Raw genomic sequence first — 13520 nt, 5'->3', positions numbered from 1 at the left:
AAGCCTGTGGGCACCCCTGGGCTGGTGGTTCTGGGTTCTTTAAGAAAGCAGGCTAAGCAAGCCATAAGGAGAAAGCCAGCAAACAGCACCCCTCCATGGCCTCTGGCACCTGCTCCTGCCTCCAGGCTGCTGCCCTGTCTGAGTTCCTGTCCTGACTTTCTTCCGTGCTGAACAGTGTTATGGAAGCTTAAGCCAAATAAACCTTTTTTTCCCAAATTGTTTAAGGTCATGGTGCTTCATCACAGCCACAGTGCCCCTAAGACACGCAGAGAAGCCCAAAAACAAATGTGACACCACCCTGTGCACCCGGCACCCTTCCAAAAGCACCCCAGAGACAGGCCTAGAGATCCTCGGCCCAAGCCTCTTACCTGAACCACCTGTCCATCAAAGTCCTGCATCCTGTGCACTTTGTGACTCTCACTGCAGCAAGGAACAAATCGGGAAGAAAGAACAGAGGCAGTCCTGAGCACCTCGCAGGCTGGGCCCCACCCAGCACCCTCCCTCCTGTAGTCCTACCTGCAGTCAGGTCCCCACAGGCACAAACATTAGAACAGCTCTCAAATGTGGGGCAGTTTGTTTGTTTTTGAGACAGGGCCTCTCTGTTACACAGCTCTGGCTATCTTGGAACTCACACTATCGACCAGGCTGGCCTCAGAGATCCATCGGCCCTGACTCCTGAGAGCCGGGACTAGAGGCTTGCTCTATCACACCCTACCCATAACCCTTTGCTTTTATCTTTGAGGTCTGCAGAAACTGCCCGGCCAGGCCAGGAATTTTCAACTCTCCTGTTTGTACTTTCTAAATGCTGGGATTACAGCCATTCACCACTACGCCTGGCTCGGGAAAATACTTCCAACACTAAATTAAAAAGACTAAAATAGAGGGAAGTTTTTTAAGATTAATTTGATAAAGTGAAAAAAAAATTCAAAAATAAATTGAGGCCGGGCTGTGGTGGCGCACGCCTTTAATCCCAGCACTCAGGAGGCAGAGGCAGGCGAATCTCTGGGAGATCCAGCCTGGTCTACAAGAGCTAGTTCCAGGACAGGCTCCAAAACCACAGAGAAACCCTGTCTCGAAAAACCAAAAAAATAAAAAAAATAAAAATAAATAAATTGAGAACAGCCAGACATATGGTACACACTTTAATCCCAGCACTTGGGAGGCAGAGGTAGGGTGGATCTCTGTGCGTTCAAGGCCAACCTGAGATTGAAATTTATAAGCCAATCAAGGACACACAGTGAAAATCTGTCTCTAGAAAAATGAAAGAATTGCGGGGCCGAACAAAACGTTCAGTAGGTAAAGGCACTTGCCACCAAACTCAACAAACCTGAGTTCTGTCTCCAGAAGACACATGGTGGGAGGAGAGAACTGACTCCTGCAAGTTGTCCTCTGACCACCACACATGATGACATGCGCGTGTATACACACGCACGTTCATACACACAACATAAAAGTTTTTTGTTTTTTGTTTTTTTTTAAATTTATTTATTAATTGTGTATACAGCATCTGCCTGCATCCCTGCAGGCCAGAAGAGGGCACCAGATCTCATTACAGATGGTTGTGAGCCACCATGTGGTTGCTGGGAATTGAACCTCTGGAAGAACAGTCAGTGCTCTTAACCTCTGAGCCATCTCTCAGCCCACAACATAAAAGTTTTAACAGCTTTACACGTCATGACCTCACCCTACAAACGATGGAGCCTCTGCTGAGGTAAGTGCTCCCTCCTCAGCATAAGGACCAGGTCCTACACTCAGGTGTACACCCAGGGTAATTAGGAGCCTTCAGGGTCCCCGCTGCGGGGAAAGTAGCACTATCGGACTCACCTGTACACTTCGTCCTCCACCACCTTCCGTCCGCACTGCCCGTGGGAATTGTTCCCCATGCTGAAGACTGAAGCACAGCCCGGCCGTCAGGTCAGCTCTGAGGGCCCCAGGGTCCCACCACCACGTAGGTGGTCCTGGCCTGCTCACCCTCACTGTCCTAGGTCTCCCTCTCCCACACCCCAGCCCCTGCAGCAGCCCCATGAGAGCGGCAGGGCTTCTCTTCCAGACCCGCTTCCACCTCCAAGGATGGAAGGTCACAATTAACTGCTATGACCCCAGGAGAACTGCAATGGGAAGAAACCATCAACAGACAAGCTTCTGTTCAGCAGGGCGTTTGAGGCTAATAATGTCTCCACAGTGACCACTGTTAACATGCTCATAACCCGCAAACATACATACTCAGACATAAACATACACAATTAAAAATAAAATCATGAAAAACAAAAAACAAGTAGGGCTGCAGAGATGGTTCAGCCATTAGGAGATCTTGCTGATTCCTGCAGAGGTCCCAAGTTCAGTTCCTAGCACCCACACTGCACAATCACAACCACCCTGCTCCAGAGATCTAATACGGTCTTCTGTCCTCTGCAGAGACGACATGTATGTAGCATACACTCAGACACACATACACATGAATAAAAATTTAAAATAAATCTTAGAAAAGAGTGAGGGCTGAGGCAGAGCTCAGTGGTAGAGCAGGTGGCAGCTTTTCAGTACCGCGGGGAGCACAGGGTTAGCAAGTCCGCCAACACCACCTCCCAACCCATCCCCCAGTGAGTCTGCTGGGGAACCCCACACCACACAGACGCCCTCAGCAAGACTACTCACCACCTTCTCGGTCTGTCAGGATAAGGGAGTGTGCTCGGCCGCAGGACACCTGCAACACCTTTGTTTCCTGAGGTCTGTCGAGGGGTAGCGGGACAGGCGAGGGCTCCAAAACGTACTCATAGCCCCTGGCTGAACAGAAGCACACGTCACTAGTTGGCCACTGATTCAGCCACATCAGCTCTTATAGAAACCTGGCTGCTTTACACACACAGGAAGGAGCGCAGCAATAGCTCAGCACGCACGCTCTGCACAAGGCTAGCCTGAGAAGCCGGACTCCCAGCCTGTCCTCCCGTACTGCCTCCACGCCACAGGCAGGTCCTGAAGACTGGATTTGCCTCCTCAAAGAAATTGGAACTGGAGTGGAAGCTCAGAATGCTTTCCTGACATACACATAGACCAGGGCTCCATCCCCGGATGAGCAGTGAGTTCAAAACCTGCCTGTGCGACATGAAACTCATTTTAAAAAAGAGAAGACAAAGATGTGCTGGTGCGCGCATTTAATCCCAGCCCTCGGGGAGGCAGAGGCAGGAGGACCTTTATGAGTTCCAGGACAGCCTGGGCTACAAAGAGAAACCCTGTCTTGGGAAAGAAAAAAAAAAGTTGGCCCTAACATTCCCAGAACTCAGGATGCTGAGGCGGGAAGCTATAGATGGAGTCCTAGTTTCAATAAAACCTAAATAAATAAATCACTCTCGTGGGCCAATAATCTAGCTGCACAAGATTTGATCACCAGCAACATACAACACACACACACACACACACAGAGGAGAGAGAGAAACAAATTAAACTAAAACTGTGAGAGGGGAAGAAGCAGTCTATCTAAAAGGACCAGGAAGTGAATAAAAGAAAAAAATTAACTTTTTCAACTAGAGTGTCACAGCTGTGATGCCAGCACTCAGGATACAGAGGCCAAGTAAGAAAGACAGCACAGCTGGTAAAGGTGCTCGCCACTGAGCCTGGCAACTAGAGGTCAGTCATCAGGATTCACAGGGCAGAGAGAGAACCAACTCCCCCAAGTTGTCCTCTGACCTCTGCACAGTGTGGCACATACGCTCTTCACACACCCCTAAACATAATACAAAAGAGAGTTGGAGAAGAGGCAGAGGCAGGAGGATCAGGAGTGCAAGGCCACCCTCATCTACAGAGCAAACCCTCTTTGTCTCCACTTCCCAAGCCCTGGGACTGCAGATGCTCACCCACAGTTACGCTGCACAGGGATGGAACCCAGGGCGTGATGCATGCTGGGTAAGGACCTTACCATCAGTCAAAGCCAGGGCCCTTACTGCTACTCTTACAGCACAGCCAGACCATTATACTGAGTGGGTGTGGTGGTGCACTGCTTCAAGCCCAGCTCTCCGGAAACAGGCAATTGGCTCTCTGGGAGTTCAAAAGCCTGTCTGGGCTAGAGAGCAAGCTCCGGGCTAGTCAGCTATGTAGTGAGACCCTGTCTCAAACACAATTTTAAGCCGGGCGGTGGTGGCGCACGCCTTTAATCCCAGCACTCGGGAGGCAGAGGCAGGCGGATCTCTGTGAGTTCGAGACCAGCCTGGTCTACAAGAGCTAGTTCCAGGACAGGCTCCAAAACCACAGAGAAACCCTGTCTCGAAAAACCAAAAAAAAAAAAAAAAAAAAAAAAAAAAAAAAAAAAAAAACACAATTTTAAAAAAGCACTCTGAACTATTTCTAACTTGTTGTTGTTTGAAGCAGGATGTCACTACGTAGCCCTGGCTAGCCTAGAACTATGCAGACCAGGCTGGCCTCAAACTCACAGATCTGCCTGCCTCTACCTCCCAAGTGCTAGGATTAAAAATTACATCACTACCATCTGGCCATTTCTAATTTTTTTTTTGGTTTTTTTTTCAAGACAAGGTTTCTCTGTAGCTTTGGGGCCTGTCCTGGAACTAGCTCTTGTACACCAGGCTGGCCTCGAACTCACAGAAATCCGCCTGGCTCTGCCTCCCAGGTGCTGGGATTAAAGACATGCGCCGCCACCACCCGGCCATTTCTAATATCTTTTAAAGATTTATTTTTAATTATGTGTATGTGCATGTCTCTGTGTGTGCACACACATGAGTGTCATGTCTCTGGAGACCAGAGGAGAGTGCTGGACCCTCTGGAGCTGGAGTGTTTAGTTTTGAGCAGCCTAGCAGGTGCTAGAAACCAAACTCACTTTCTCAAGAAGAACAGCACATGCTCGGAAGCTGTTGAACCATCTCTGCAGGCCCTCTTCCTAACATTATAATCGAAGTTTCCAGCGCTGGGAGTAAAGCCTCTGTCGTAATGACTTCATTCAGTCTTTTAAACTTTGGATTTTACTTAGTGTGTGGACACAGATATCCACGTGCCACAGTATGCATGTGGCATCAGAGGACAAGGTGACAGTCAGCTTTCCCCTTCCACCGCCTGGGTCCCAGGTCAAACTCGGGTTTTCCAGCTTGGCAGCAAGGGTCTTGACCCACTGAGTCATATCCACAGCCCACACTCTAGGCATTTCAGAATGTGAAGCGACACACAGGTCAGCAAGTGCTCACCTCTTTTCTGTAGCACAATTAATAAAAACCCAGAGACAGATACTGGGGTTCAACGTGAGGCTCAGAAAAGCGGAGCGGCCAGCCACTGGAGAGCTCTCACCTCTGCGAAATTTTCAGACTGAAAGAGAGCGAGTTCCTGTCTCTTCCCATTTTATACTCCTCTCTAGTGCTGGGATTAAAGGCTGCATCACCACCACCCGGCCTCTATGGCTAACAAGTGTGGCTGCAGGGATTAAAGATGTGTGCCACCACTGCCTGGCCTGTATGGCTGACTAGTGGGGCTGTTTTACATTCTGGTCTTCATACAAGCTTTATTTATTAAAATACAAATGAAATATCACTACACTTTTTGTCTAACCATTCCATGTTGTTACCAAAGAGACTGAATCCAGGGGTTGCAAACATCCCCAAGACTCCATCTAATTTGGGTTTGGGTGGCTGTCTTGTTTTAAGAGGGGTCAGGTCTCAGGTAACCCAGACTGGCCTCAAACGCACTATAAGGCTAAGGATGACTTTGAACGCTGGATCCTGGATTTCAAATAGGTGTGCACCACTGCACCTTATACCAGGCTTCTTCTTCTGGTCCACCAACCAGCTCCCAAATCATGACACAGAGACTTCCTATTAGTTATAAATGCTTGGCCTAGTTTAGGCTCACTTCTGGCTAGTTCTTTTCATTTAAATTAACCCGTTTCCCTTTATCTAGCTTTTGCCTCAAGACTTTTTACTTTTCTTTCCTTCTGTATATCTTACTTTCACTGTTTCTCCCGTCTGGCTGGCTGGTGGTTGCCTGGTCTTGACCCAGACATGTCCCTCATTCTCTCCTCTTCTCTTCCTGTTTTTTCTCTTTTTCTTCTCCGATTTATTCTCTCTGCCTGCCAGCCCCTCCTAGCCTTCCTCTGCCTAGCTATTGGTCATTCATCTTTTCCTTAGACCAATCAGGTGCCTGGCAAATAAGGTGAAACAGCTGCAACACATCTTTACATAATTAAACAAATGCAGCAGAAACAAATGTAACACATCTTTGCCCAGTTAAAATAATATTCCACAACATGGCTTCAACCCTTGAGTCTTTGATATGTAGCCCAGACTGGCCTCCAACTCAAGCTTCTTCTCCTCCCTCAGCCTCTCTTCTGTTGGGATTAGAGTCATACACCACACACCTCTCTTCATTTGCTGCTCTAACTTATTGCAAGGATACCCGCTTACTTTTATCCTTCCGGCTTCTGTGGAATCCAAGTTGAGAATCTTTGTTGAGTCCCATGCCCCAAACTTTCGTAATATCCTTGGTTTTGGAGGACAGTAGTGTGAATCCATAGCCACAGGCAGCAGAGGAAATCTGAAAAAGAGTTCCCACAATGCACCATGGACTGATTTGTGATGTCAGTTCTTTCAGCCAGAAGTGACAAACTGCTGGGCAGTGGTGGCGCACACCTTTAATTCCAGCACTCGGAAGGCAGAGGCAGGTGGATCTCTGTGAGCTCGAGGCCAGCCTGGTCTACAAAGAGAGGTCCAGGACAGGTTACAAAGGTACACAGAGAAACCCTGTCTTGAAAAACAAAACAAACAAAGTGACGAGCTATTTACATACACTCATGTACTTCCTACAGCGACTGGGCGTCATCCCTCGTGCCATGCTAGTCGTCTCTTTTTTCCTTCTGTACGCACATCATGCACTGGGCATTTTCATCCTACTCACCTTGACACAGTCCAGCATGGCATCTTAGTGTGACTCTTGGGCCCACCCCCTACCAGCTGTGTATCTTGAGAGGGATTATTTATCCTCTCTAAAAGAGGAAAACAAGGCTGACCAGATGACCTAAGAGGTAAAGGTACTTGCCACTTAAACTTGATGATCTGAGATCAGTCCCCAGAGCCGTATGGTGGAAGGAGAGAACAGACTCCTGCAAGCTGTCCTCTGACCTCTACAAGTGTGCCATGACACACAAGCATGTGTTAGACACACACACACAAATGAATAAATGTTCAAATTTTTTTAAAGGAAATAAGGGGCTGGAGAGATGGCTCAGTAGGTAAGAGGGCTAGTTCTGCAAGCTTAAGGACCTGAACTCAGATTCCCAGCACCCATGTGAAAGTCTGGCATGGCTACAGGCGGTAGCTGTAATCTGTTACAGGGCAGAGACAGGAAAATCCCAGTAGTTCACTGGCTAGTCAGTCCAGCAAGATTGAGGACTTCCAGTTCAATGAAAGATCCTACCTCACGAGAATAATGCAGAGAGCTACAGACGAAGACAGTCCAGCCTCTGCATGTGCACGCGTGAGCACATGTGTCCACGAGCACACACCCCTTCACCCACAGGCACACAAAATGATATGACAGAAGCCCTCCTCTCTGGGTTGTTGTCATACATCCAAAGCCTTTCCAGTAAACAGCACCGGACTTCGCCAACGATGTGCAGGGTCTCATTCCAGAGCGCTGCCCATGCTACACTGCTACCTCCTCAACCCATGGCCATGCAGAGAAGGTGTTGTCATCATAGCTACTGTGAACTTGACACATTAACAGCGCCCACACCTTTGTTCAGTCTTTCACCTAAACCATCACCGGTCCTCACTTTCACTGACTGGGGCAACTCAACTTGGGATGGAAACGTTACTTCTGGTGGGAACACTAAGTCTAACTGGGGCAGAAGTGACCTGAACCCAGGGGTTCATCCTAAAAATCAATCGTCTCCACATGACCCACCGCAGCTACACCCCAAGCTAGCAGGGGTTGCCCTCAACTTCACACCTGATGTCCCATGTCTCTCTATCATATATTATACACTCCCAGCCTACTGTCACCCCACTATCTCTCAGCAGCTGAGTTTATCAGAGACCCACCAACTCCCTCAGAGAACCCCTTTGAATTTCACTGGATCCTAAACAAAAATGCAAGAGTATCACTCTTCCTAATCCTCCTGCCTCAGCCTCCTAACTGCTGCCATTGCAGATATGAGCCACAACTGGCCAGGCATACTTTTTGTTTTTAGTTCTAGCTAACTACTTCTTTTTAGTTATTATTTTCATTGATGTGTCTGTGCGTGCCTATGCACACATGCACTCGGGTACCCTCCGAGTGCAGAAGAGGTGCTGGACTTCCTGGAGCTGGAGTCACACTGTGAACCACCCCGCTGGGCTGCTGGGAAAGGAACTCAGGTGCTCTCCGGCAGTACACACTGTTACCTGCTCAACCATCTCCACAACTTCTTAGCTAAATATGTTATTAAAATTTGTTGCCAGGGGCTGGAGAGATGGCTCAGCGGTTAAGAGCATTGCCTGATCTTCCAAAGGTCCTGAGTTCAATTCCCAGCAACCACCTGGTGGCTCACAACCATCTGGAATGAGGTCTGGTGCCCTCTTCTGGCCTGTAGGCACACATGTAGACAGAATATTGTATACATAATAAATAAATAAATATTTTAAAAAAAAATTTGTTGCCAGGTGGTGGTGGTGCACACCCCTGAACCCAGCATTCAGGAAACAGAGGCCAGCCTGGTCTACAGAGTGACTTCCACAACAGTAGAGGCCATAGAGAGAAACCCTATCTTGAAAAAATAAACTTAGAAAAAAAAATTGTTGATGCTTTGTGTAATTGTGCCATCAAAAGTGACAGTGACATGTCAGCAGGGCAGTGGTGCACATGGCTTTTATCCCAGCACAGGGAGAAGCATGCGGACCTCTGAGTTTGAGGCCAGCCTGGTCTATAGAGTGAGTTCCAGGACAACCACAACTGAACAAAGTGACATGACCCTCTTTTCACCTTCTGAGTTTTCCTTTTTTTTTTTTATTCAATATACATTGGTGTATCTGATCCCCTGAAACTGGAATTACAGACAGTTGTAAGCTGCCATGTGGGTGGTGGGAATTGAACCCGGGTACTCAGGAAGTGCTCTTAACCACTGAACCACTTCTGCAGCCCAACAGTTTCCCTTCTCAGAGTCTTAGTACGTATATAGGAGCCGGGCGGTGGTGGTGCACGCCTTTAATCCCAGCACTCAGGAGGCAGAGGCAGGCGGATCTCTGTGAGTTCGAGGCCAGCCTGGTCTACAAGAGCTAGTTCCAGGACAGGCTCCAAAGCTACAGAGAAACCCTGTCTCGAAAAACCAAAAAAAAAAAAAAAAAAAAAAAGACATACATAGCACCATCCTTCTACTCAAAACCCTTATTTTCTAGCATCCTGGAGCCACCAAACTTCTGACACGGCTTGAGATCCACAGAGATGACCCACATGGGAAGCTGAAGCTAATTGGGCTGCATGAGAGAAAAGGGAAAAGATTCGAGTTCAGTTCCCAGCACCACGTGGCTGCTCACAACGGGCCACAGCTCCAGTTCCGATCCAATGCCCTCTTCTGGCCTCTGTGGGCACCAGGCATGCAAGCGATACACAGACAAATGCACAAGCAAAACACACACACAAAAAAAAAAAAACATAAAAAATTATAGGTCTAAAAAATGATGCACTGCCTGGTGGTGCATGCCTTTAATCCCAGCACTTAGGAGGAACTCTCTCTTGAGAATTTGAGGCAGGACAACCAGGGCTGTTATACACAGAGAAACTCTGTCTCAAAAAGAAAAAAACATTATGCTCAGCACATGAAGATAATTCTCATGCTCAGCGATGCCTGTTTATTTAACACTCAACAAATATTTGATGGGCTCATGGCACCAGCTAATCTGCTCATGTGTAAAAGGTGCTGACCAGTATCTAGCAGTGTCAGCTAAAGTGAGATCCTGACAGGAAGACATACAGGAGGGGACCTCAGCCACAGTCTACGAAGAGGTTCATGAATGTTTGCCCAACAAGCAAGAATTGTGCTAGACAAGACTGCGTCTGCTGACAAACACCTGCAGTCCCAGCACGGAGGGTACTGAAGCAGGGGGATCACAACTCTAACGTCAGTCTGGACTACACACTGAGATTGAGGCCAACTTGGGTTACATATCAACTCTGTCTCAAAGTAAAAATAAAAAATGTTAGCTTTTACTAATTCAATTTAACACTATACTAAAAGTGTCCCCCACCCCCATGCCATTAAATCAAGCAAGAAAAAGAAAAGAAGCATCCAATTAGAAAGAAGGACAGAGAGCTACCTCTATCCACGGGCCAGCTGCACATAGAAAACACTGAGAAATGCACAAAAGTCTGTAAGCACAGGGGCTGGGGCCAGGTCTAATGAAGCACACCTTCAATCCCAGCACTCAGAAGGCAGGGCTGGGCCAGGTCTAATGAAGCACACCTTCAATCCCAGCACTCAAGGCAGGGCTGGGCCAGGTCTAATGAAGCTCACCTTCAATCCTAGCACTCAGAAGGCAGGGCTGGGTGGTTCTCTGTGAGTTCTAGGCCAACCTGGTCTACAAAGTGAATTTCAGAACACCCAGAGCTACATAATAGAGAAAACGAAACAAAATAAACAAACAAGAACAGGCTGGAGAGATGGATGGCTCCGTGGTTAAGAGCACTTCTAGTCCTTTCAGAGGACCTGGGTTTGACTCCCAACACCTACCATGGAGGCTCACACCTGCAGAAGGCTTTCTTTTGGCCCACTAACCAGCTCGCAAATCATAACCAGAGACTTATTAGTTATGAATGCTCGGCCTTATCCTAAGCTTGTCCCACTAGCTCTTATAATTTATTTTAACCTGTTTCTCTTCATCTACATTTTGCCTTGAGGCTTTTTACCTTCCTTTCATTCTGCATTTCCTACTCCATGTCTGGCTGGCTGGTCAGGCCCTGGGGAACTCCTGTGCTCTTCTTTCTCCCTTCTCTCCTTGTACTTATTCTGTCGGTCAGCCCCGCCAATCCCTCTACTGCCTAGCTATTGACCATTCGGCTTTTTATTAAATCAATTAGGTGCCTTAGGCACGCAAAGCCACACATCTTTACATGTTAAACAAATGCAACATAAACAAATGTGATACATCGTCACATACTACCATCTCTTGTGGGCTCCATGGACACCAGGCACACAAGTGATACAGACATACACACAGGCAACACCATAGACATTAAAAATTTTTTTTAAATCTATAGAACCTTTAACAAGTTCAGCAAAGCCACAAGGAAGAAGACTGATATACCACCTGGGTAGCAGTGGCACATGCCTTTAACCCCAGCACTTGGGAGGCAGAGGCAGGCAGATCTCAGTGAGTTCGAGGCCAGCCTGGTCGAAAAAGTAAGTTCCAGGCCAGCCAGAGATACACAGAGAAACCCTGTTTTTGAAAAACAAAATAATAATAATAATAAGCCAAAAAACAAACAAACAAACAAACAAGAAGCCTGTAGGGCTGGAGGTATAGCTCACTGTAGAATGCTTGCCTAGCATGATACAATTCTGGGTTTGATTCCTCCCACTACAGACAATAACAAAAGTGTACTTCTATAAAATGTCAATAAATAATCCCAAAAGAAAGGGTGGTTTGTTTTTATAACTAAAGATGCTAGCACAACTAGCTACAAGCAAAAAGATGGAGACCCTCATCTCACACTGTTTACAAAAAAAAAAAAAAAAAAAAATTCCAGGCTGGGGACTTAGCTCAGCTGATACAGTGCTATCAGGGCATGCATAAAACCCTGGATTCCATCTCCAGCACCACTCCAACCAGAAACGGTGGCACATAGCTGTAATCTCAGTATCTTGAAGGTAGAGACAGGGATTAACTACGCAGCCCAAGCCTGTCTGCAACTTTTGCCAATTCTCTTGTCTCAACTGTCCAGTCCTGGACTACAGGTCTGGCCACCACAGCAGACCTACTGAGCCCTTTTCAAATGTAAGCCCCTTCAGAGGCACCATGTGCAGCCTCCCTGCTTCTCTCTCCAACTGCTCACTGACATTTCCTTTCCTAGCTGTTCATCACTTACTCCAGCCAACACATCTCTTTACCTCACGGCGTCTTTCTAGCCTGAGTACGAATACCATCGTTTCTACGCTACCAGCTGAAGGGACTTTGGGCCTTTCTTAACCTCTTTTCATCCCCAGTAACTGGAGGCGAGACTCCTGGCGTGCTGAGCAAATAATCCAAGATGGGCAGAAAACCTGATGTGGTTGTCAACCTATGCAATCAGGCAAGAAAAATAAACGAAGACACAAAACTTTCTCTAGCCACAAGCAAACCGCACACACACACACAAAAATGCTAAGACACAGAAGCAAGTTCAAGCAGTCAAAAGCAGAGGACTGAGATAAACAATCTTCTTGGCCTTCCCCAACAAATGCCAGGAACTAGGAGGTCAAGCTCCCGGAAGTCCGGCCACCTAGGGAAGAACGTCCCCTACGAGAGGCCGTGAGGATGCCGGGGCCCTCACCTTATGGTCCAGCTCCAGGCGGTAAGGTACCGGCTGGATCCTGCGTCGGGGCCGCAGCCCAGCGCGGGGTTCGGGCCCCGAGGCCGGCACCACGAAGCTGGGAACTCCGAGAGCCCCCGAGAAGCTGAAACCCCATACGAAGACTCGATCGGCGCGGACCGCGCGCTCGCCCACATACTGGAACACCGGCGCGTCCGCCTCGGCCTCGGCCGCCTCACGCCGGCTCCGTGAGCTCCCGGCCGCTCTCCAGTGCTCGCGGGCCGGTGCCGACCACCTCAGCCGTCGCCCCAGAAGAGTCCCGGCCGCCGCCAGCATCCTCCGCTTCACGCCTTAGCCGCTTATGGGCGCCGCCATCTTGCGTTACCCTTGACCCCCCTGGCCTGGCGGAAGTAGATGCGGCCATACTTACTACTGGCTGAAGGCGAAGCGCTTAGGGAAATGCAGCCATATTTACTATTGGCAGATGGAGGTCCTACCAGAACTACTCCTAGATGAAAGCAAACACTGTGGGAAATCTATAGCTTTACCGTAGTTATCCATGAGCAGGGGACTTAAATGAGTGTCCCAGTACTATTTGAAGATGCCTGTGAAGTGTTGCCGCCCTATGGTTCTTGCTGCCCCTTTTCAAGTTCTAGGAATTTCAGTTTGCTAGGGATTGAACCCAGGGCCTCACACATACTTAGGGTATAGACTAACACTGAGCCACTCTCCCAGCCCCACTAATTGTTTTTATAAATATTTAAAGGAGTTAGAGGAAGCATTCTAGATGCTTATTTCACTGGAGCGAAAATGGGAACGGTAGCCTGTAACCCCATCTGTACCCCAGTGCTAGGGCTGAGGCAAATTGCTGCAAATTGGAAGCCAGCCTGGAAGAGAAGAGAGCTTTATATATATATTTGTTTGCTTGTTTGAGACAGGGTCTCATGTAGCCCTAATTAGCCAGGAACTTGCTATGTAGAGCAGGTTAGCCTCAAATTCAGATGTCCACCTGCCTCTGCCTCCCAAGTGGTGAAATTAAGGTGTGTGCCTCC

The 13520-nt window shown here is 48.1% G+C and overlaps 1 protein-coding gene across 1 annotated transcript in view; it reads right to left on the bottom strand.

Annotated features, from left to right (window-relative positions):
- Window positions 1-12855, bottom strand: part of Rcc1l (RCC1 like) — a 32157-nt gene extending 19302 nt beyond the window's left edge. Inside the window, exons 1-5 of the mRNA XM_041649216.1 lie at window positions 12490-12855; window positions 6393-6522; window positions 2653-2781; window positions 1825-1891; window positions 369-420 (exon numbers count right to left, since the gene is read on the bottom strand). Of these exons, the coding sequence (XP_041505150.1) occupies window positions 369-420; window positions 1825-1891; window positions 2653-2781; window positions 6393-6522; window positions 12490-12804 (693 nt within the window). The 5' untranslated portion in view covers window positions 12805-12855. The remainder of the gene's footprint in view (window positions 1-368; window positions 421-1824; window positions 1892-2652; window positions 2782-6392; window positions 6523-12489) is intronic.
- Between the last annotated feature and the right edge of the window lie 665 nt (window positions 12856-13520).

This window comes from Microtus oregoni, unplaced genomic scaffold (assembly GCF_018167655.1).
Source record: "Microtus oregoni isolate MIOR12 unplaced genomic scaffold, Mior012 000003F_ref0000135, whole genome shotgun sequence".
Lineage (NCBI taxonomy): Eukaryota > Metazoa > Chordata > Mammalia > Rodentia > Cricetidae > Microtus > Microtus oregoni.
The sequence above is the reverse complement of the archived record's forward strand: the minus strand, read 5'-3'. Positions and strand labels throughout refer to the sequence as shown.